The 25,009-nt window shown below is 40.8% G+C and overlaps 1 protein-coding gene and 1 pseudogene across 2 annotated transcripts in view; both read right to left on the bottom strand.

The window, feature by feature from the left end:
* The window catches only part of FRAS1 (Fraser extracellular matrix complex subunit 1), a 460,089-nt gene that overhangs the window by 84,143 nt on the left and 350,937 nt on the right, over positions 1-25,009 (bottom strand). Inside the window, exons 39-47 of one of the 2 annotated variants that reach the window (XM_017540037.2) lie at positions 21,400-21,548; positions 21,054-21,216; positions 19,185-19,320; positions 14,812-15,002; positions 13,645-13,798; positions 12,190-12,453; positions 10,148-10,336; positions 7,963-8,082; positions 7,501-7,680 (exon numbers count right to left, since the gene is read on the bottom strand). In XM_017540037.2, the coding sequence (XP_017395526.1) occupies positions 7,501-7,680; positions 7,963-8,082; positions 10,148-10,336; positions 12,190-12,453; positions 13,645-13,798; positions 14,812-15,002; positions 19,185-19,320; positions 21,054-21,216; positions 21,400-21,548 (1,546 nt within the window). The remainder of the gene's footprint in view (positions 1-7,500; positions 7,681-7,962; positions 8,083-10,147; positions 10,337-12,189; positions 12,454-13,644; positions 13,799-14,811; positions 15,003-19,184; positions 19,321-21,053; positions 21,217-21,399; positions 21,549-25,009) is intronic. The other variant, XM_037742541.1, reaches the window with a different exon arrangement.
* Positions 7,035-7,241, bottom strand: LOC108312248 (annotated as a pseudogene).

The raw sequence follows: 25,009 nt of genomic DNA, 5'->3' as shown, positions 1-25,009 counted from the left end.
AAATCACAAGCATTCCTATACACCAATAGCAGACTTAAAGAGAGCCAAATCAAGAACGAACTGCCATTCACAATCGCCACAAAGAGAATAAAATACCTAGGAATACAACTAACAAGGAACGTAAAGGACCTCTTCAAGGAGAACTACAAGCCACTGCTCAACGAAATAAGAGAGGACACACACAGATGGAGAAACATTCCATGATCATGGTTAGGAAGAATCAATATTGTGAAAATGGCCATACTGCCCAAAGTAATTTACAGATTCAATGCTATCCCCGTCAAGCTACCAATGACCTTCTTCACAGAACTGGAAAAAAACACCTTAAACTTCATATGGAACCAAAAGGGAGCCCGCATAGCCAAGTCAATTCTAAGCAAAAAGAACAAAGTGGGAGGCATCACACTACTGGACTTCAAACTATACTACAAGGCTACAGTAATCAAAACAGCATGGTACTGGTACCAAAACAGAGGTATAGACCAATGGAACAGAACAGAGGCCTCAGAGGCAACACAACATATCGGCATCATTATTTTTAAACACATGCCACTCACTCAGGTGATTGCAATGTGTAACATTAGCCTGTGTAACATTCTAATCACTCAGGTGATTGTAATGTCCAAACAAAGCTGAGAATCCCTGATGTAACAGAAAAGTAAAAGAACAATCAGAAAACCTGCTTTGGTTTCTTTCTTTGTGTCTTCAATGCTTTCTTTCTGCTCTATATGAGTTACATAGGCTAGTGCAACACACTGCCTTATTTCATTGTATTTTTTTGTCATCTCTTGTAGCTGGAACAATCATAGCCCCCACCGAGGTAGCAGATAAAATGATGGATGACAATAAGATCAAGTATTTGATCTTATTTGATCTGTGCAGTGGTGGAGTGTTGGTTATGTCTGAAGATTCTGCAGGTTAAAAAAAATTATTTCAGATTCAGGGATACGTGTGCAGGTTTGTTATAGGGTATATTATGTGATGCTGAAGCTTGGGCTTCTGTTGATCCTGTCACCCACACAGTGAACACAGTGTCCAATGGTAAGTTTTTCAGCCTTTCCCCCACTCCCTCCCTCCCCAGTGTCTAAGGTGCCTATCTTTGTGTCCAGGTATACCCAATGTTAAGTTCTCACTTACAAATGAGAACATACGACATTTGCTTTTCTGTTTCGAATTTTGCAATATTTTTAATAAGAGAAATTGTGTGAGTTCTGTCATCCATCAAGACAGAACTATTTATATCTGGTGAATAAAAATTATGCTTCATATGACTGTTACTAAACTGGTAACTGCTAAGAGGTGGCACTTAAAGCGCAGTCATGACTAGGTTGCCTAAAGGGGGCTCCATACTGCAAGTTCTCCATACATGAGGATGGGATACAGGCTAACCTTCACAAAGACAGAAAACTAGTGAGGAATGAGGATTATGAATGGGCTGAGGCTGCACGCACAACTGAAGAGGTTTAACTATCAACAGCTCACACACCCCAGGAGGCAGCCTGGACTGTAGGGGGGTCTGATTTATGGAGGTGGCTGAGTCAAAGCCCAAGACATTACATGGAAGTCCTCACTTTGACCTCTCTCTAACTGTGCATTTCCTAAGGACAATATTATCTAACCAAGCCACACAGGCTCTCATGATGCTATCCTTCCATTTTGAAATCTGGTTAAGATGATATTATGGCTTCTGGACAAAATGTCCACTTCCCTTAGAACTTTCAGAAGTGAACTTAAAAGGCCAATTGAGGTAGGGAAGAGAAGAGATGCTTGTTTGAAAGGTGGTTTACCTTTTTTGGAGCTTTAATTTAGCTCCTTCAAGAGATGAGAACTTGGCAGTGAGTACAAAGCAGAAAGTGGAAAATTTGTGGGCGACACCTTGATAAGTTAACTCTTAGCAAGAAAGGGTTCCCTGCAGAGTTTTGTAATAGCCAAAGGATTTAAGGATTTAAGACGTCTAGACTCATCCTTGAGGATACTCACTTTCATGGGTACGTCGGTGATTAGTAAATAGCTGATGAAAGGACTTTCAATTTGATGAGGGTAAAGCTCTTCATCTGCCTGATTTTAAGATTTAAGAGCAAGATAGAAACCTGAGAATGGTTAAAACAACAACAACAACACAGGGGTTGGTTCCGTATTCCCAGAAGGGTGGGGAAATACTCCTTGTAGCCTCTGATCCATAGAGGCTGCATGAAGCTGAGCACGGTACACAATGCTTTTCTTCAAGCAGCATCTCTTACAGAATCAAGAAGCTTTGGGGGCTGGCAGGTGAGGAGACCAAACTCGGGCACCCCTTGGTGCTGTCCTCCTATTGTGCAGGGGTCCTTCTCTGTTTGCCTTTGCTAAATACTAACTTCATTTGAAAAGTTTATTTTGGGCTCGGGTTCAGCTTCCAGTGGACTCCACAGCAGGAGGAAAGCAAATGTGGCTGTCTTACTCATGGATGCAAGAAGGAGCCCCCTGGTTGCCCATCAGCAAAGGGCCTTTTAATGGATATCTCAATGCTTTTAGGAATTCTGACAGATCAGAGAGGATCTTTTCTTCATCTGTCCAAGCAGTCATTATGCCACTTCAGGCTTTGAGGAAGGTGTGTTGTAACTGCTGAGGGGAATCCAGCATGAGGTAGCCCTCCTTGAAGTATTGCAGAAGCAGCAACTGCCTAAGTCCTGAATGAAGCATATGGGGTGCGATGGAAATAAGTAAGGTGTTGCAAGTTGTGTTGTGCTGAGCCTCCTGGAGTTATGCTGACTTCAATATGCTCTACTGGGAACAAAGCTAAAACTAAGAACAAGGATTCAGACTTCGGATTAGATACCATAGCCTATTATTTCTAATTAATCTACTACTGGCCTTTTAGACAGAACAGTTATGTGGTTCAGGGCTTATCCCATTCATTGCAGGACATTTCTTAATAGCATCCGTATCTCTACCCTCTAAATGCTTGTTTAGCCACCATTACCCTTCATCCCCATCTGAAGCAGTGCGACAACTTGTACCCTAGGGGTGATGACCAAATGCCCTACCCCTTGAGAACCAGCGCTGTCCCGGAAATTGCTGTATTCCAGTATTACTCCTCTCCTGCTTGCAAAAGATATGACTCCTATTAGTTAAATAATTCGATGACCAGTTAGATTCTACATTTTCCAGCCATCTCACAGCTTTGTGTACATACACTCTTGCCACTGGAAGGTGATCAAAAGTGATATGCGTTCTTTGAGGCCTGGCACGGTGGCTCATGTCTGTAAACATAGCACTTTGGGAGGCCAAGGTGGGCAGATCACTTAAGGTCAGAAGTTCAAGACCAGCCTGGCCAACATGGCAAAACCTTGTCTCTAATAAAAATATAAAAATTAGCTGGGTTTGGTGGTGTGCACTGATAACCGCAGCTACTTGGGAGGCTGAGGCACAAGAATCATTTGAACCTGGGAGGTGGGGGTTGCAATAAGCCGAGATCGCACCACTGTACTCCAGTGAAAAAAAAAATGTGTCATGTGTTCCTCCCTGCTGGTTGGGGAATGACCACAACTGCGGCATTCACCTTGAGCCAGAGGTAGAAGCCTCATGCTGAAGATCACTGAGCCACCTCACACCCTGGAACCACCTGCCTTTGGATTACTCTGAAAGGAAATGAATGTCTTGTTGAAGTCATTATATTTTGGAGTCTCCTTGGTCCAGCAGCCTAGCTTCTATCCTAGTTAATATAACTCCTTACTCTAATATCCCAAGAAAAACAGGGTCTTTGGGGTCTACTGATAGATAGAAAGAAACCCTGATATGAGTGTGTGGCCTGCTCGATCTTGAAAAGACAGCACATACAGGGACTGGACTCTCTTCAGTGACAGAAGGCTCAGGTCTGTCTTCTGCACACTTCACATAGGCAGATGGTTCCCTACATCTCCTATGGTGAAGAAGAGATTTCCCCACCTTTTCTTTTTACAGAGGACGATCAATTATAATCAGCTGACCAAGCAAGACAGCATGAAAGTAAGTCTATTATCCAGTTAACCATCAGGAGGGTGTCTGTAGCACCTGTGATTAATAATTCCAGGAGGACTCTGGTCCCCAAATACTTTGGTGCCTGGTACTACAGACACTGGCCTAGAAGTTGCTCTGCTCTTCTTGGAAAGAACTGAAACTCCCCACCAACCCCAACTTCTGGTAAACCCATCCTCACCCACTGAGACAAGTAGGGAGGTGCTGCTGCTTTTCACTAAGCTGTAGCCATCTGCCTTCAGGGAGGCCAGTAAGTAATCAACATGTACTTCCTCCAAAGGGGGGCTTTTGACATGTAAAAACAATCAAACCCATGAACATTTTTTCATGCGGGGGAGGTAGGGAAGGAGACAATCCTGGCTAACTGCAACAGAAGGGGCTCAGTGTGGAGTTAGTGGTGAGGAGGGCAAGGAAGACTTGTTCCATTAGCCATGGGGAGGACCCCCAGTGTAAAGAGAAGAGGGCTGCAGCCTTGTATCTGCTCTACTCAAGAGCTACTGAAAACAGGCAGATTGAGAAAAACTAGTAGGAACTGGGAAAGATGAGAATTAGGAAGTCAAGCCCATCAGAAAAGGGCACGTGAAAGAACCGTCCGAGGTAGACAGCATTCCTCCATTTTGGAGGGCGCTGTTCGGAGGAGTGGGAAGCATGATCACCTACTGGCCTCTCCTGAGCCAGAGCTGGCTTGGTCTCAGAAACCAGATTTTAAGCCCAGAAAAGGCTGAGAGCTGTGAAAACAGAAAAAGCAAATTTGGAGCCCGCCCCCTCCCCAAGAGGACTCTTAACACAGCTGGGGTCAGGGAAGAGCTGGGGCTGCTACTGACCAGCAGGGAGGCAACTGCAGTGCCTTGCAGGAAGCTCGGAGCTTTTGAAGGCTCTGCACGGTGTGGATGCCCTCGTCACCTAACACAACAGCCAAGTCTGCTCTTTCATCTTAGGAGAGATACAATCAGCAACCTGACAGAATTCTGGTAGAGGCAATTAGCTCGTGAATTCATTATCTAATATCTCAGCAGCCAAGGTCTTGGGGGTGCTGCTCTGCATAGTTCCCCCAGGAACTTATAGACAAAAAGGTAGGTGACCTGCTCTAATTCCCACTAGGGATTTTAGCCAATCTGTCCATCCCTGTGTACACCCTCTTGCCGGACATGTACAACATGCCCTCCTCCACCATCACTGTGGACCCAGATGCAGTCTTCCTCCCTCACTTCCTCCATCTGATCACCCTCCACCTTTTAAAGCTCATCTCTCCCAGCTCTCCCCTTCATTCACTCTGCTGCAGCCACTCTGGTCTCCTTGCTGCATCGTGATTTGCCTGATGGAACTCACCTCGGGATGTTGACATTTGCTGATCCCTCTGTCTGGAATGTCCTTTTTTATTTTTAAATGCCTCAGCCTGGCCAGCTCCCTCACCTTCTTCAGATGTCTATTCAACTGTCATTTATTACAGAGGACTTCTCTCACCCGCTTGCTCCCTGTGTTCCCCCGGGAATAGCCTTACTTCTCCTGGACACTCATCACCCTCTGACACAGCATATATGTGCTTGCTTGCTTGCTTGTTGTCAGAATCCTCGAATTAGAAAGTGAGTATAATCAGGGCAGGAAACTCCTGTGTTTTTCAATTTCCCTGACTGAATTAATGAAGACTCTATAACCTAAAATCCGAAAAGAATCCATGAAGATCTAAATCTCCAACATGCTGTCACTGCCGCTGTGTTCTAAGAAATAAAGATAATTCTACCCTTAGATTGTCTTTTTTTTTTTTTGAGACAGAGTCTTGCTCTGTCACCAAGCTATAGGGCAGTGGTGCAATCACAGATCACTGAAGCCTCAAATCCCAGGCTCAAGCAATCCTCCTGTCTCAGCCTCCCAAGTAGCTATGACTACAAATGTGTATCACCATATCCAGTCTTTAAAAAAAAAAAGAAAAAAGAATGGTGTCTCACTATGTTGCCCAGGCTGGTCTCAAACTCCTGGGCTCAAGCAAGATCCTCCCACCTGAGCCTCCCTAAGTGCTGGGATTAGGATTACAGGTATGAGTCACTGTGCCTGGATCTAGATTTTTATTCAGCAAATATCTCTTGTCACTCACATCCATTCAGCTGCCAACTTGTATAGGTTCTTCCCTGAAATGCCTTCCTTTCTTCCTTCCTCATTCAACCAATAAATGTCTACTGAATACTTCCTAGGTATAGGAATTCACTCTCACATTATTTTCACCTTACTATTCTCATGGCTGCTACTCTAGGTGAAACCCCACTACCTTCTACCTGGCCAAATGTGAAAACTTTCTAACCCTGCCACTGCCTCCTTTTTCTTTCCTTCAGTTCATCCTGTTAGACACTACCTGTTGAATTTCACTTTTCCTCCTTGCTCAAAATTCCACAGTGACTCACTGTTGGAATAGCCATTACTTATCCCAGCTTTGAAGATCCTCCATAAACTCTCAATCTACCCATGAGCCCTCATCTCCTACTATTTTTAGAATATGTGCTTCAGTTAAATTGGCCTACTTATTGTTTTTTCAATGTGCCTCCCATGCTATTCCCATCTCTGGAAAGAATACAAATTCTGTATCCCCAACCTCTGTTTTCCAAAGGCACTCTTAAATGCCATCTCTGTGCACTTTCTCACCCAATGTAGCCTCTCCCACTTTTAAACTCCTACAACACCATGTTTATACCTTTCTTAAAACACCTGCCATATTTTCTCCTGAGTTATGGTTATGTGCAGAGGTTCCTTATCTTACCCAACAGAGAACTCTGGAGGGCAAGGATTATATCTCATTCATCTTCATTTCCTGAGCAGCAGCTAAACCAGAATCTTGCTCAGTACACATGCTCACTCACTATTCATTGGATCGAATTTTTAAGCCATGCAGAGTGCCTTGCACAATGCCATGTGCTCAAGGGAGTATAGATGAAAAGCTGGATGCAGTGTTTGCCCTAAAGGAATTTACAATCTAGTTATGGAGACAAGATTGCATACAGAAATTTTTTTTTTAATGTTTATTTTATGTACGAAGAACTATCATGGTTTTCCATGGTAGATGTCTTGGATAATCCTTTGAAGATCATTTAGTCCAACTTAATGAAACCTACATCCTTCGTGTACTGACAGAAACACTGGCGGCACATATTAAGACCATATTTCAGGATCAAACCGTGCCTGTTTGAACAGACTCAACAAGAGTGATAACCCTGGCTGAATTTTCGCGGGTGGCTCCAGTACAGCTGCTGGTGACCCATCTTGCTCTCCGAAAGGCAACGAGGTAAAAGCCAGAAAATTTTTACTGTAATTTTTAATTTACCTTCAGTGAGTAATCATTAAGCACCTACTGTGTGCTAAGTACAATACAAGCCAGTGTATAATGGTCAAAATTAGTGAGGCAGAAAATAAATACAAATTAAGGCAGGTTCTAGGTATGCATAATACATGATGTGGCTGCCCTCAACACTTACTAAGGCCCAAGTTTTGGTTCAATGAATCAAGCGATGATAGACTTACCCGGTGATGTTGCATGTTCCAGATGCCCCAGCTGTGGCTGTTTGGTGATTCTGTAGATCAATTCTGCAGGTCCACTGTCCTGGTCAGTGGCAGACAGCTGCAGGGTGGTGATTTTCTTCACTGAGTTTTCATCCAAGACCAGTCCTTTATTGGTGATGATGACTGGTGGGGATTTGTCTTCTGAAAATATCAGAAATAGTGTTTTGAAATGGGATCTTCTCAGGCTCCTTTGTTAAACTCTAGGCTGGGTGCCAAGAAGTAAGATCCGAGTCATCTCTAGGCCTGTGTGTTAGAGAGCACACCAAGGAGCAGGGCTTTGTGCAGTAGAGGGGGTATGATTTTCCATTTCTACACCAGCTAGGTAAAGGGAAGGACTCAAGCCTCAAGGTGAACAAAGTGTAAACTATATAACCTCAGAACTGCTAAAGTAGTTATATATTAGAAAACCAAATGTCCCTTTACCTAGAACGCTGATGGAAAATGACTGGTCAGTCAATCTGTTGCCTTCTCCATCAACCACATCAAATTTAAAAGCAAAGATCCCACCAGGTTCTCCTGTTCCATGACTATATTCTACGTGGCCTATAAAAAGGTTAAAAAAAAAAAAAGTCAAGATTTGCTATTAGTGCTTCCTGCCCTTATTTCTGAAGCAAGAGGTAGGAATTCAATTGGTATTCGCACCGAAGAATCAATTCACACCTTCCTTGCTTTGTCATTGCTTTTGACATTTTAATCTAATGTTTTCATTTCTTCCTTTTCCTCTCCCACCATCTACTTTCTCATAACCAAAGACCTTCCCATAACAAAATCACCCTAAATGACATTTCTCATGGTTAAGGCTGAGCCTTTTTGAAAGATCAGCTCATCCTCTAAGGATATCTCATAAAAACTAGATCCACAAAACTGCCCATGTGTCAATGTGCACTGACCACACCCACATCACCTAGAGTGACCCTATTATATGTCCGTATCACGGGGGCAAAAAGACACAGAGCTGTACCTCACATTCTCCCAGAACTCTTCACTTTTCAAAAATTGCCCAATTCATAGAGCAACATGGGCTATAGCCAACCAACAAATAAACTCCATATAGAACTCAAAAGGATCTAAAGGGAGAAGTACAATGAAAATGTATTACATTTTTGTTAACCTACAGCATCATTTAAAAGCATCTATCAATTTTGTTGTATAAATATAACCAAATCTCTGGGAAGAGGCGGCTGGTCTTATTGATGGATTGATTGACTGATTTGACACAGAGTCTCATTCTGTTGCCAGGCTGGAGTGCAGTGGCACCATCCTGGCTCACTGTAACCTCTGCCTCCAGGGGTCAAGCGATTCTCCTGTCTCAGCCTCCCAAGTAGGTGGGATCACAGGCACGTACCACCACACCCAGCTAATTTTTGTATTTTTAGTAGAGATGGGGTTTCGCCATGTTGGCAAGGATGGCCTCGATCTCCTGACCTTGTGATCTGCCTGCCTTGGCCTCCCAAAGTGCTGGGATTACAAGTATGAGCTACCGTGTTCAGCCTGGTCTTATCTTTTAAAAGTAGACACTGACACATGGAATAATTAAGGGATCACTCTCCTTTTGCCTCTTCCACTGGCCTTCACTAAAGCACAGCCAGGTCCAATGAGGAGTCAGCTGTTGTTAATTTTGGGTGTCAGTGTGTGAGCAGGACCCTTGTTTATAATCTGCAGGGGTATATTTCCACTTCTAAACAAAATTGCACATCATCACATGACTTTGGATTACTTCTTCCCCAATATATAACTATTTTTTTCCTTTTAGTGTCCCTGAAAGCACTGTACAGTAACTACGTAGCATTTAACATTTACGCCTTTACATTACATCAGCATTTCCTGCAGGAGGGATGAGCCATGTAATTTCTCCCAGGCAGCTCCGATTTATGCCCTTTCATTTTGCTTAGCTCATTAACTTGTGCTCTTTGGGGAGCTGAAAAGAGATATAAATTGCTCACCTAAGGAAGGCATAATTTTCACCTTAATCCATCCCAACTCACTTATTTTTTCCTTCTCTCTCATATACACTTTTTAGCATCACAGCAAGTCAGAATGACTTTTTCTCTCCATAATAGCTGCAAATGCCATCAAGGCTAAGTCAAAGCATGAATACATTTTACCCAAGGAAGATAGGGCTTTTTTTTTTTTTTTTTTTTTTTTTTTGAGATGGAGTCTCACTCTGTTGCCCAGGCTGGAGTGCAGTGGCGCCATCTCGGCTCGCTAAACCCTCCGCATTCAAGCAATTTTCCTGCCTCAGCCTCCTGAGTAGCTGGGATTACAGGTGTGTGCCACCACACCCAGTTAATTTTTGTGTTTTTGTAGAGACGGGGTTTCACCATGCTGATCAGGCTGGTCTTGAACTCCTGACCTCAGGTGATTCATCCGCCTCAGCCTCCCAAAGTGTTGGGATTACAAGCGTGAGCCACAGTGCCTGGCCTAGGTCTTTTTAAAAAAACAAAACAAAACAAAAAATAAACGAGGAAACAAGGAAGAGAACAAATGAAGCTATTCAAAACAAAGAGTGCATAGTTTTTTGCCATAGGCTACCAGACATTTAACTCCCATTTTACTACTGTACGTGCAGTCTGTGGAAGCCTGATTAGGCAGAAGAGAACTTGCTGACCTTGGCTAATGTCTGCCTGGGTGAAACTTTGGATAGGGCCTTTCATAGAAATTTGCTCCAGGTTGCCATGCTTCACCATCTGCAGGCGCCCGGCACCAGGATCTTCCTTTATGATGTACATAACCTGATGGTCATCTGAATCAATATCTGTCACTTTCAAGTGCTGTTCTGTGATATGTGCTACAGACCCTTGGGAGAGAATGAAAGAGAGTATGTTATTCCCCAACATTTCCTTTGAATGGGATATCAAATGATTTTAGGTGACTGGAGAACAAATTATCACATGTATATTGGGTCTAGGTACCAGGCATTTGCCCTTCTCAGTTTGCAGCTGAATAAATTATAATTTCCCTAGTGAAAGAGTACCAGTCTTTTGATTTGCTAATTATCCCTTGAGTTTACAACTAAGCACTTTTTTCCTACTGGTTCATTTTTATTCTATGCTCCTCTTACTCAGTGACCTACCAGTTAGTACCTAGATCTATAGAATAACTCCCAGTTCTGTGATGCAAATAACTCCTAGATCTATGATGAAATCTGCTTGGCTTTAGTTTATTTACTGTCTTGAGGATCACCAAATCAGAAAAAAATAGTTTTACTCAAACATATCTTGTTGCCATCTCAGACCAAGTAGTGAAAATCAGCATCCCTCAGAACAGAGGATGTGCGGAGTGTCAGTAGCAAGGAGAGCTGAGCCTCTGGGCCCTGGGCACTGCACAGGTGTTGGGGATGAAGATAAGGCACTAATGGCAAACTCCTCAGGATCTTGCCACTTGCTTTATTGCTTTATTTATTTATCATGTTAAAAATAGTAAATTCTGGTAAAGTAGAGCCTAGTCATTCATGCGTAATACATCCTGGTGTTTGGAGTGACAATCTACCAAGGGCTGTGAACATTCCTGCACGTTCTTAGTGGGTAATACCAAGAACACAAAGGCCCTGACTGTGCTTTACCCAGGCCATCTCTCAGGGAGCAACCTTAAGGGATGGGGTAATGTCTTCCTCTCAGACAAAAATAAGACTTGTGTTCTGTTGCTATAGTATGGAGAATTTCCTAAGCTCAGTATTTCCTTCCATAATGCATCCTACTGAATGTCAAAGTGTCTATCTTGGCCCCCTACTTCACCCTTATGGGACTGGGATGGCAGAGGGAACTGGTGCAAACCTGCAGATGCCCATGCTGCCTACTGTGCTATGAGTAACAAGAGTGCCGCGTCTCTGATGGGGGAATTTTGTATCTTCTACCAGCATCCATGAAAGAGTAACAGGTTAGTTTATTAGCTTATAAATAGGATAAAGTCAAATCTTAGATTTGATACCTAAGACCTTTGAGAACTACCAAGTTTTCCAATATTAATATACCATATATTTTTCACTGCAAAATACGCATGAAACTAAGAACAGACAACGGAACCCTAGTAAGATGCAGGCACTCTGGGCAAAAGGTCCACTTCTTAATTAAGTAACTTCCTACTGCAAACTGTTCTAGACTAACACTTGTCATAGGTCCTCCAATGTTGCTTAAACATGAAAAAAATTGTGAATGTTAAACCCTAGAATATCGTATCTGATAATTCTCAATTATTTGCATAATCATTGATGCATGATGGGTTCCCAGCTGCCCTCCATGCATTTTTTTAAATAAGCACCTTAAAAATTCTGCTGTATTTCTTTTGTTATTTGTTTCCATAGGATTTGTTGAATGGGAGTAATGTTAAAGGAAACCTGTGCCTATGAGTAGTTGAATAAATTAAGATTTTTGAGGGCCCTGGAAATACTATAAACTCTTCTCAACCTTTTCCCAAATTCACATACAAAATTCTTTGGCATCTGGTCCAAAGAATTTTAGAGGTTCACATTTGTCACTAACAATTCTTAGTATCCCTAAAACAACAGTTTCCCAAAACTCCAATCTTCCTAAGTACAGAACAGCTACTTTAAGATCCACCCACATCACTAACATGGAAGAAAGAACTACATGCTGGACAAAGAAAAAATGAAGATATAAAAACCATAGCCACTCTCCTTGATTTTTGTGGTACCTGCTGAGAGCCGTAGGCCTTGGTTTACAGCCAAGTGGGGTGTGTCACTTGTAGGCAGTTCTATGTAGATCTCCATCCTCCCTGTGTCCATGTGGAGGCCATCAGTGAGGGAGAACTGGAACTCATCCACCGCCATGCCAGGGACACCAGGCATGTACCCAACCAGCCCAGCTAGGATGTCCTGGTATGTGAAGGAAGAGCCCTGGGCTAAAACCATTCCATTCTTCAGAGGCTCTGAAGCAGTTTGCTTCCGGAGTAGATGACCTGAGGAAGGAGGTAAAGAAAAGCAAAACATGGTAGAATATATATATATATATATATATATATATATATATATATATATATATAAAATAAAAACATTGTCTACTTTTGCCAAGTAGTATGAGTCTGAGTAAAATGTCAAGTGCCTCAGAGGCTCTTGGTGCCAACAGCTTAGCATGTTACATAGAAGCACAGGGTGCTGCCCTGTGGCCTCATCTGCAAATAAAGAGACAAAGTCCCACTTATCCTAGTTAAAAAGTCTCTTAAGGAGACACAGATGGATGCGGTAACATAGTGACTTACAAATTACATCTCTGTCCACGAATTATTATCTAAATCTTATTTTTTCCTTCTGCAAAGTGAAAATAGCACTCTCTTCACTCGCTGTCTTTCTCTTAGGGCATCAAGAGTGAGAGATAGGAACATGCTTTAAATTCCTTTTCAATTAAAGGAGAAAATAAGCATCTTTTAGATAGAAGCATATATTTCTGTTTTCAAGGGTCATGTACCACAACAGGACAGTCAAAGTTCTTCTTTCAAGAAAGTGAAAGTGAATGGAAACAAGGTAAAATATAATGCCCAACAGTCTTCTATTAACCCTTCAGCTACAGCAACAATTTAATCTTTAAAAGACCAATGGGCAATATGATGAATTGAGACACACCACTTGCATTCCAGAACTTTAGCCAATAACTGGGGAGATGGCTCTTAAAAAAAGAAGTAGGTAGAAGATCCCAACAGTGGTTTTCCCATCTGGTTTAAATGAGGAAAAGTGCTTTCTTTGCAAAAGAAACAAGTTCATAAGGACGTCTAATATGCATTTACAAGGGTGCATGAAATAGCTCAGGATTATCAAACACTGATGTCTACCCTGAGAAGAGGATAGAGGAACTCTGAGAAGAGAATAGGCAAACTCTGAAACCTTTTTCGCTTAAAGTTACATAGAAAAAAAAAAAAAAAAAACAAAAAACAGCTGAAATTAAACTTCAGAGACACTAATTAACTGGGATTGAGACTTCTTAAACAACCAATGTCTACCGTGACTCCAAAAAATATTAGCCAGCTGTGAATTTGATTATACTTTGATGCAAAGAAAGCACCATATACAGGAAAAGAAAAGAAATACATGTGTTTTTTCTAATAGCCCATCGGGCATCTCAATTAAGAAGCTTTTCATAGCAGTTTGTGCCCTACCGTGGTCAGGCTTTTTTGTCAATATAAAAATGAGCTCATTATCTGGGGTGTCCAGGTCTTGCAGGCTCAAAGAAGAATTGCTTATCACCACTCCCAAGCTCAGCTGCACTCTGAGGGGCTGCAAGGTCATCCTGGGAGGTTCATCGTTCTTCCTCTGATTAAAGCATAAACTATTAGATCTCACACAGATATTTAAGAAGAAAGAAAATGCACATTATTCAGAGACAGTATCATTGCTACAGAAACTTTCACTATTAAAATAGCATTTAATGTGTCACCGTCTTTACTTCTCAACCAAAATGATTAGTTTGAAAATACAGCAAGTCAAAGAAATAAAATGTCCCCTTCAAAAGAAGCTGATGGACATTTCATAAAAGTATTCTCAGATATCTTCCATAAGTACAATGACCATATTTTCTAGACCAGAAATATAGACATGTGATTTGACAAGCACAAGTATTAATATATTTTGGAGATAAAAGACCATACTAATTGAACTCAGAGCTGTCTTGGAAAATGCTAAACATATCACAGTACTTGTAGAAGGACACCATATTTGAAAGTGTGGGTTTCTAAAGCTGTCTCCCTGTCCTGGCGCCAACCCCTTTCCACCATTGATCCTTCAGGGTGCCAAGGGTTCTTTATATTTTATTTTCCCAAGGCAGTGGGTATTTCATTCTGAGGTTTATCTTCCCCCTTCCCCATCTCTGTCTTGGTACAGCAACCCTGTGTGGTTGCTCAAATGAGAATAAATACAATATCAAGGAACATATTTCTCTGATGTTACAATTAAATAAATGCAGTAAAACAAGAAAAGGCAAATATGCCTATAGAACCAAACACAATTTCAGAGAAAAATAGACATATATAAGTTTTCATTTAAATATCTAACTGGCAAGGCACCTCTGTCTGACCTTTACAAACTGTTTTTCACGCCCAACAAATAAACTTTATCCTGAAATGGGAATTCATATTTCTAACTCAAGCCTTCCCCAAATGCCAAGCTTAATTCTACAAATTTCCTGAAGGCTATATTTCTTAAATGACCTTCAATTTTGGAGGTCAAATCCAATCTTCTTTGTTTTTGAGTCCCTATAAAGAAAGCTGTTTAATGGTGTGAAATATTGTGGTCAAGGGCTCAACCTTTCCAGCTTCCAAAGTCTTTACCTCAATGGTGATATTGATGCTGTGAATTTCTGAACGACTGGTTCCATCACTCACATAAAAACTAAAAATATCATGGGTTGGCTCAATGCTTTCATGAACACTCTGAAAGTAGTAAATGTAGTTTTCCAGGACATCTTGAATAGGGAATGATGCCTCTAGGTCACTGGTAGTTTCAGGGCCAAAGCGATCACCTGCATCAACATCAAGAGAGCATTTTTACCTTGATCTATCAATTCCTGCTTACTAGGCTGAACTAGAAAACAAGGTATCATTTTCAGCAAAAAATGAAAATGTGTTTGAGGATAAAGGTGGGAGAGTGGGATAAACACAAGATCAGGAATTGGAAGGTCTGAGTCAGCTCCCAGTTTCCTCACTGATTATTTCTCATCCATAAATGGATATACCTGCCCTGCCATTTCCACAAGGAATCAAATGAGATAATATGCAACCCCTCCCCCACACACACTTATAATAATGTATATAACACAGAACCATTGGTTGTTTTATTAGGAGTCTCTGATCATAACATGTTACAGGGCAAGTGACAATACAGAAGCAGAGATTTTACCTTAAGCTCCAGCCAGTTTCAAAACCATTCTATCTGGCATATCCTGCATGAGGAACCCTCTTTCACTACATAAGAAAATGTTAAATGCATATCTTTTAATCTAAGAAACATATGTAGTGTTAACTGTATATCTTTTTATCTAAGAAACATCTGCAGCATGTTTCCATTGGACCTCCCAGTTTCTTAAGGGAACCTCTGCATGGGTCAGAGCCCAGCCCCTGGGATAGTGCACCAGGGCTACTGTGAAGCTCTGGAACCGTTCAGAGCTCAGGTACCATTCAGATACTATGACGTTCACGTAGGATTCAGGCACTGAGGTGCTTGTGTACCACCATTCAGGTACTGAGATGCCCAGTTACCATTCAGAGCTCCACAGAAAATGCTGGCTCACGTTACTTCTCTCATCCCAGCCCCAAACACTGCAAAAGGCCCGGGGGAAGAGTAAGCAATATCTAAAGGATAGATGTCTTGTCTTTTACTTGATTTTAGTTTGAGTCTAATTGATACATTTGAAATTGTCACTATAATGTTAATCTAGAGAGAGGTGAAAAAGAAAACCCCTATGTCTTCAAACATTCCCTGGATATACATCAACACAGAATAGTGCAGCTAGCAGATCTGAAGGCAAGAGGCTTTCCTCTTCCCTTCTCCATGACCCTTTGCAAAAATCAGATCATAAATTAAAAGGCTATTTACTTCCTGAATTCTAGACAGTGTCACATTTATTAGAATTCATTTGAAAGAAGACCTCTACACAATATTTTTTTTAATGACATAAATTTTCTTAAATTTTACCCCTCAGCTTTTATTCCTCTAGGCACTAGAGGCTGAGTGAGGTCCAAGTGGCCAGTGACCCAATAATCAATAGGACATATAGTTCAGGGTTTCCAGAAGGAATGGCCAATATTCCTTCCAATTTTTAATTTTTCCTTCCATTTATCCCTTTAAACAGGGGAGTGGTGTCTTTATTTGTGTCAAAAATAGCCTAAGTAGTGACTGGGCACAGTGGTTCATGTCTGTAACCCCAACACTTTGGAGGCCAAGGCAGGAGGATTGCTTGAGCCCAGGACTTCAAAACCAGACCAGGCAACATAGCAAGACCCTGTTTCTACAAAAAATACTCCCCCAAAATTTTCCGGGCCTGATGGTGCATGCCTCTAGTCCCAGGTACTTGGGAGGCTGAGGTAGGAAAATTACTCGAGGCTGGGAGGTTGAGGCTACACAGTGAGTCGTGATCATGCCACTGCACTCCAGCCTGGGTGACAGAGCGAGACCCTGTCTCAAAAAAACAAAAAGCCTAAGTAAAGTAAATGATGCCTATAAATATACACAAGTATAATAATGTCTTATTTTAAATCATTGAAGAACAAACTGTTCAACAAGTGAATCTGTCACTGAACTTTTAAGCTCCAATCCTTTCCATTTAAAAAACTGTACCTTCCATTTCTGACATAAATCTTTCTTATTAATGTGCTACCTGCTTTCTTAAACAGAACATATGATGTGCAAATTAAATAGGTGTTGAAGCACACAGGCGCTCATTGTGAACATCCATTACCGCATAGCACTGGAACACAGCAATACCCAGAGGGAATCCAGGTAGGTCCTGTCTTGTTTTGTGCCAGTCCTGAATGAATTCAGACTCCATGCCATTAGATTTCATATCTAACAAAATAATTATTCTCTTCCTTTTCTTGGTGAAAAGTAAAAGCTGCTTCTTTCAACAGTTTTTAAAAAGATGTTTTTCTGATCAGCTAGGTTCTAAATTTAGGTAGCTAGTTTCTTTTCTTTTTTGAGGCAGGGTCTCCCTCTGCCACCCAGGCTGGAGTGCAGTGGCGTGATCATAGCTCACTACAGCCTCAAATTCCTGGGCTCAACTGATCATTCTGCCTCAGCACCCCGAGTAGCTGAGACTAAAGGCATGAGCCACCATGTCAAGCTAATTTTTAAATTTTTATTCTTTTTTAGTAGAGATGAGGTCTTGCTGTGTTGCCCAGATTGGTCTCAAATACCTGGGCTCAAGCAGTCCTCCCACCTCGGTATCCCAAAGTGCTGAAATGACAGGCTTGAGCCACTGTGACCAGTGGCTAGTTTCCTATACATAAGACAGACTCAGCTCTAAACAGAGGCAGAGGAGCCTCTCCCATGGGGCAAGGGATGGGGTCTTTAGTTAATATACCTTGTGGCAATTATTTTGCCCTCTTAAATGCTTATTTGTTCCTTTCACATTTATATCAATATTATTGTAGAGCAGCAGTTCTCTAAGTGTGGTTCTTGGGCCAGCAGCAATGGCAATACCTGTGAGCTAGTGAGAAATGAAAATTCACAGGCCCACACCAACCTCCTAAAACAGAAACTCAGGTTGCCTCCCCAGGAAACTGTTTCACAGCAGATTCAACCCTCGAGGTGATTCTATTGCACCTTAAAGTTTGAGAACCACTTTTTAGAGAGGTTGAAGCTTGCCAGAAATTTGACTTGCACCTCCGTGCATTTCAGGTAGATATAAAACCGTGTTCAGAAGGCTTAATAAGAAACCACATGGAGAGAAGGTGTGGTTGGGGTAGATATCCTTTCATTGTTTCTCACCTTTGCCTATGTGCTTCCTTCTGCAGGAAATGCCACTTTCCCTCTGTCCAGCACTATTCCCACTAGGCTTTCTGGTTCCAACTCAAATGCCACTTCCTCAGACTTTTTTACTTCCAGGAAAAAGCCATTGCTTCATCCTACTTACTCTCTCAGCGCTTTGTTCCTTTCCCTGTCCTAGCATTTTTCATTTATTGTAATTTATCAGTCTTCCTATCTGTCTCTCACTCGAGGCACGAGTCTGTGTCTTATCTTTACATCCACTGAATCTAGCACAAACATTTGTTGAAATAAACCTAATTCTGCAATAAACAGATCTGAGGCACACATTGAAAGGCAAGGGGGGAAAAAGACCGAAGACTTGTATAAGAAAACACAACCACTGCTAAATGAGTTTCTGGTAACCAGGCTCAAATCCCAGGCCCCATGCTGGCCCCAGACACCTGCAGTCAGTGGCTTCTCCATGGGAGCTGCTAGCTGCATGCCAATTAGAGCCCAGCGCTGGCTCTCAGGCAGCTTTGTGTGGGGAAAGCAGCACAGCAACCTGCCAGGAGCTGTCTCAACTGCCAGTCACAGCAGGTCTCAGGGGACCTGTGGACAGTACATGCCTTCTTGCCTCTCCATCTCTGTGATAACCACCAGAGGGCCCAGGGCAGATGGTGGAGGGGAGGGCTGTGGAAGAGGGTGTCACAGATAGACAAGCTTGCATTTCAATTCATGTTATATCTGTAGAAGGAGCTGAGACAGAAGCTATGGTTCAGCTAAACTGCAGCTGCCTCACAATAAAAGCACAGGAATTTTTATTTCCTGGACACTCAGTTCTGAGTGTAATCCACAAGCCCTTCTGCTCCATTGCTGGCATTCCAAATCCCCTTCCTCTGCTCTATTTTTTCCATAGCATTTATTCACCTTCTAACATCTTATACAATCTTCTCATTTATTAGGTTTTTATTTGTCTCCCCCACCCCACCAGGATTGAAGGCACTGTGAAGGGAGGGGTGTGTCTGTTTTGTTTATTGGTATATCCCTAGTGCTTAAGTAAGTGCCCAGCACACAACAAATGCTCAGTAAATTTTTGTTGAATTAATGAAACTTTCCTTCCATTTCTTCGAAATGGTTCTACTCTGTAGTTCTCCATCTCCATGTTTCGTTCGAACCAAGGTCCTCCTCCCTCTAACCTCCCTTCTCTCAAGGTCCTGAACAGTTCTACAGGAAGCGGTACCTGTTCCTGTGTTCTCGATGCAGCCATATTTGGGCAGAGCACTTAGTTTAATGACGGCATCTCCCTGGAAGTTGTCATCATCATCAGTAGCAAAGAAATGGTGAAATGAGAGTGGGGCTCTCCCTCCCTCGTCAACCTAAGGAAGAAAAGAACATAGATAGTCCTTGGTAATTTCACATAACCACAGTTAAAAAAGAGCTGGATTGCAAAGTACTGCTCGGGTGACCTTCCAGCACTAGTTCCACTTCTTTGAGGAGGCAGACCCTCTACAGACGAGATGAGGAATGTGTATGCTGCTGAAGCCAGGCAATCTTTCAGTGCCTCTCAATGCTACACTCAGACATGATGACTTCTGTATCTCCCTTCAAAGCTGTACTTCATTCAGTGATGAACCTGGTTATAAAGCAGCTCTGGCCCATTCTAATCACCCGCCTCACTTCAGCTGCTTGCCAGAATGGCCACCTTCCTTCCGCATCAACATTCAAAAGCCCACAGCTAGAGAATGATCAATCCAGTTCTCCTGCAGAGAAACTGTGAGGGTGACTGTGTCCTATAGGCATTCTCATCCAGAATAAAAGTCCCATTTATTCTCTTATATTATATATTTATAGGTGTATAGCAAGAAAGGTTCACCATATCTGAAAGCTAGTGCTTATCTTAATGTCAAGGAAGAAAATAAATCACTATAAGTAAAAGCAGTTGCTCAAACTAAATTTTTCCTTTAGGGCTCTATTTTGTATGCTAACCCTGCAACCTGAGCCTGGTGTTTTTCACTAGCCTGCTGGAGATGGTCAAGCCATTTCCCCTGAACAACTCTTAGCTAACTGCAGGAAGATTACAAAGGGGAAGGTCACTCTGACTTTGGGAATGCGGACAGTCCAAATGGCTTCCCCAAGGTGTAAAAATGGAAAAATGGGAGAAATATCAGAACCACTTAGAAATAACTCAGTTTTATGAATTTTCAGTTGCTCAACAAAACCAGAAAAACTCCTGAGCTTCTGGCATAATGGTATGTCCGTAGAGCAGGGAGGAAAGTGAATTAACTTTTGTGGACTCCTTACCATGAACTGGGTACTGTGCTAGGAGGTTTCCATACAATTTTATTAATCATTAGAGAAATTCTTTATGTAGTAGAAAATGATAATATTTTAAAGACAGGAGCCAGGTATGGGACTACAGGTCCATAGTCTCACTTACTAGGGAGGCTGAAGTGGGAGGATTGCTTGAGCCCAAGAGTTCAAGCTCAGCCTGAGCAACATAGTGACACTTCCTCTCTTAAAAATATATTAAAAAATTTAAAAAGACAAGGAAACAAAATGTAAAATAAATAAAAATTTAAAAAGACAAGAAACTGAGGCAAAGAAAGATTAAGTGTATGGTACAAGGTCACTCAGCTGATAAGTGACAGAACTGGCATTTGAACTCATGTCTGGGTACTGAATGATCAGAATGCATTTGTATTGCTCTGCCCAGAAAGGAACTCTCAATATTGTTCACAGTGCTAAGCACCGACTTGATTTAAGGAGTGATTCAGGGGCATTGTCCATACTGCCAAAATTAGATTATAAACTCCTCAAATATATATTCTTTTTCCATTTTTATTTCCAATACTAACAACAGCTAGCATGGTGGCTGGCACATAAATATTTGTTGACTAAAAAATGTAGATATAATGATTTGATCTTTTGCATATTTATTTTCAAACTTAATAAAACCTCATGATTGAAAACCATGTATATTTTGATACTGCTGCCTGGATATTTTGGGGGAAATACTTGGCAGCAATTTAGGCAGAAATCCTGCATTGATATTTCTATGGATTCCATCTCTCTATAGTACTCACTGTTTACTGATGTAAGAATTGTTTACCGTGATAAGGTCAGCAAAAGCAATGACTGGAGGTGAATCTTCAGCAGGAGTGATCGTGATGGTAAACATCTGATTGTACAGATGGTTGTGGTCCATGTCAGAGACAGAGAAATAGAAGCTATCAGTAACCAGATGACCATCCGTTTCAAACACAGCCGAGTATCTATAAAAAGCCAAAAAGAATCAAACAAATAAGCCACAATGAGAAGCCAGGTAAGATGGCTACATCTTTGTTTAAAAATGGGGCCAAAGCAATATATTCTTTCAACAGAGCTACAACCAGTTGCTGAAATATTTTCACACAATTTTTAAAGAATCTGTCAAACAATACAAAGTGATTATGTACCTGATTTTCTTGTTGTTGATGTCTTCCATTGTGAAATTGGAAACTTCTGAGAGTTCTTCCACCTCAGATCCTGAGATTCTTAAAAGAGTACCATATGTGGGCAGATAATTTAACCGAATCCAGATCTCTGGGTCGGGGGAAGAATCATCCTAATCAGGTAAATATGAGGCAGGACATGAATGCACATTTGCAGGAATAAACACTTCCAGTAGCTAAAGATCTACGGGTGTTTCTCTCTCTGCTATTTGGAAAAGTCTCTTTCCATTTGTCATAAAGCAACATTACTTCAAACTACAACAAAAAATCCTAGTGTTCATTCTCCCCCAAATTCCTCTTTGATAACATCTTTTTCTAAGAGTAGCTCAAGGTAAGAGAAGGGAAATGCACTTTAGGTATGTAGCATAAAACAATGAGATGCCTTATTGTTATCAATACCATAAAAGCCATACAAGATTTTATTTTTATTATAAGCATTTTGTAAAAAATAAAACTTGATCAGCTATAAGTCATCATTCTGTAAACACAGATGTAGGATTTTTCTCGAGTTTCTAAGGATGGTTTGCTTTTAAGAAACAGGCACATTTTCTTTATAATATATAATACAATGTTAAAATTCCACAAAACAGAAAAAAAGTAATTTAGCTTAGCCAATGGCTCGCTTTAAGCAATATTCAATATGATAAAATTTTAGATTAACTAAAGAATGGCTGAAGTCTTATGGATTTCATTTTATCTGCACTGAATCTATGAATGTTCACTTCCCGAGATGCCTAATCTTAACAAAGACCATTTCTCTTTCCTTCTACATTGTTTGTTGAGAAATAAAAAGAACTTTCTCTGTTCCAACATGGACAATAACAATGTCTTAATGAACAATTTTCTCTTTCTTCAGGGATGTTTTTGGAAATATCTGGGAGGCAGGCAACATATTCTTATAAAGTTTCCCTAAGTCATTCATTTTTAGAGCTGTTGATTGTGAAAATGGGGGCACTCTATGCTTTACCACAGCAACAATGAAAATTAATGTTGCATGGTCACTTGTACTTTCAAAAGCAAATTTTCATGCTGTGTTGTACAGTTAGTTGAGGTATGGGATCAGGAATGTGAACACAGATGCCAAGAGGGTGGGAGTCAACAGGTTTCAGTCTGTTCTCATTTCTGTCCCCAGGGACCTTTTAAAGTTAGCAGTTCAGAGTCTCAATTCAAGATCAGTGAATTTTCCAGATTTCCTCATATCACTTGACACTAGCAAGAAAGGAATCTCTAATTCATTGAAGCTGCAAGACTTCTCAGAAAGTTTTCCCTAAATTTATGTTCTTTTAAAGTTTCTCCACATGGGTTATCAAATACAGTATGTAGGCTCCAAAAGACTGCTTCCTAATATTACTGTGCATTCCCCCTGAGAGAGATTTTTAAAAAGAGAGCTGAGAGTTTTAAGGTATTGTCTTCTGAATTGCTGATAAACTACAAGGACAGAGCTCCTGGTTCCTAGTTAGAATAGATAACTTCTAAATTTCACACAAATTTGACCAAAACACTGCTTATTTCATGGCAGGCGTATCTTACTATATATTTCAAATATTACATGATGGCTAGATTTGAAAAAATGAGAAATCAGCTAGATTCTTTTCCTGAAAGTACTGTCATGATTTAAAGAAATCACTATTTTAAGATATCCTAGGTATTGGGGGTATAAAAATACTTAAGGATATAGGCCTTGTTCTCATGCAACTTTTCTGCTCAAAGACCTTCTTATACATTTTGTATAATTCATTATTTTTCTTTTTTTATTTTTTACATCAATGAACCCATCATTCGACACAAGGACTAAAGCTTTGAGAATAACTAACATTTATGTATGAGGTCCTTCTTCCTGTCTCTGGGCATACTATCACCTTGAATCGTGTTTCTTATTTTCTTGAATTTTTAAAAATAGCTTGATATATTACTACAGAATATATATTTTCAGTTTTTTTAACTTAGAAATATGAAGTTGACTTTACTCTTTTGCAATTTATTTATTTGTTTACTTAATATTAGACTGCTAAGTTCTATCCATATTGTTGGATGTTGCTATAATTCATCTGTTTTGAGGTTTGCTAATATTCTGTCAAGTTAGTAGACCATAAGTTATCCATTATCTTGTGGTGGGTATTTGGTTTGTTTCAATATTTTCACTGTTACAAACAGTAGTGCTATGAACATCCTTGCACAAGTTCTTTGCTGTGTATGTGAAAGCTTCTCTTGGGTAGTAATCTAGGAATAGAGTGGTTAAGGTATATGAATATTTATCTTCAAATGGCAATGCCAAATTCTTTCCCAAAAGTTTACACTCCCACCAGCAAAGTAAAGAACATCCAGTGGATCCACTGCCTTCCCCACGCTTGGTATAAAATGGTATATGATTTTAATATGCTTTCCCTGATCATTAATGAAGATGAATGTCTCTTCATATGTTTATTGATCATCCAGGTTCCTCTTCTGTGGAATTCCTATTCATGTCTTATGCTTATTTTTCTATTTGATTATCTTTTTCTTCTTGATCTGCAGGAATGTTATATTTCTTTTGTTATTCTTGGTTATATATTTTGCAAATACCTTTTCCCATTTGTAACTGGCCTGTTTGCTGCCTTTATGGTGTGTTTTGATGAACATAAATTTCCTTTTTAACATAGTCAAATTTACCAATCTTTTATAGTTAGAACTTTTTGTTTCTGGCTTAAGAAATTTTGCCCTTCCTCAGTAGCATAAAAAATAATCACTTATATCCTACAAAGATTTGTACAATTTTACTTAAGGCGTTTCAGTTTTTGATCTGTCTGGAGTTAATATCCGCATAGGATGTGAGGCAGTGTACAAATTCATTTTTTGACATACATATAATCATTTTGTGCAGATCCATGTTTTAAAGAGTGTCTCCTATTTCTACTGCTCTGGCTTGCTATCTTTGGTTTTTGGGGATTTTTTTTTTTTTTAATTGTATTTTTGTTTTACTCTGTTGCCCAGTTTTTTTTTTTATCTAGTGATCTTGGCTTACTGCAACCTCCACCTTTTGGGTTCAAGTGAGTCTCATGCCCCAGCATCCTGAATACTGGGATTACAGTTGCACACTACCACCCTGGGCTAATTTTTGTATTTTTAGTAGAGATAGGGTTTCATCATGTTGGCCAGGCTGATCTCAAACTCCTAACTTCAAATGAGCTACACGCCTCAGCATCTCAAAGTGCTGGGATTACAGGCGTGAGCCACTGTGCCATCTCTGTTTTATATTAGAGTTCCACGTGCGAGTCTGTTTTTGGATTCTCTAATATATTCCTCTGCTACACTATTTTAAATGAGCTGTCTATTTAATACTTGTTGGTATCTGGTAAGGTAAGTCCCCTTGCTCTCCTACTATTCTTTGTCAGAAAGTTTATTGTTTGTTTTTGAGACGGGGACTTACTCTGTCATCCACCCTGGAGCGAATGCAGAGTGTAGTGGTACCATCAAGGCTCAAAGCAGCCTCAACCTCCCAGGCTCATCCTCCCACCTCAGCCCCCAAGTAGCTGGGAGTACAGGCATGAGCTACCATGCCTGGATAATTTTTGTATTTTTGTAGAGGCAGGGTCTT

Source organism: Cebus imitator, unplaced genomic scaffold (genome assembly GCF_001604975.1).
Source record: "Cebus imitator isolate Cc_AM_T3 unplaced genomic scaffold, Cebus_imitator-1.0 Scaffold123, whole genome shotgun sequence".
In the NCBI taxonomy this organism is placed as follows: domain Eukaryota; kingdom Metazoa; phylum Chordata; class Mammalia; order Primates; family Cebidae; genus Cebus; species Cebus imitator.
The sequence above is the reverse complement of the archived record's forward strand: the minus strand, read 5'-3'. Positions and strand labels throughout refer to the sequence as shown.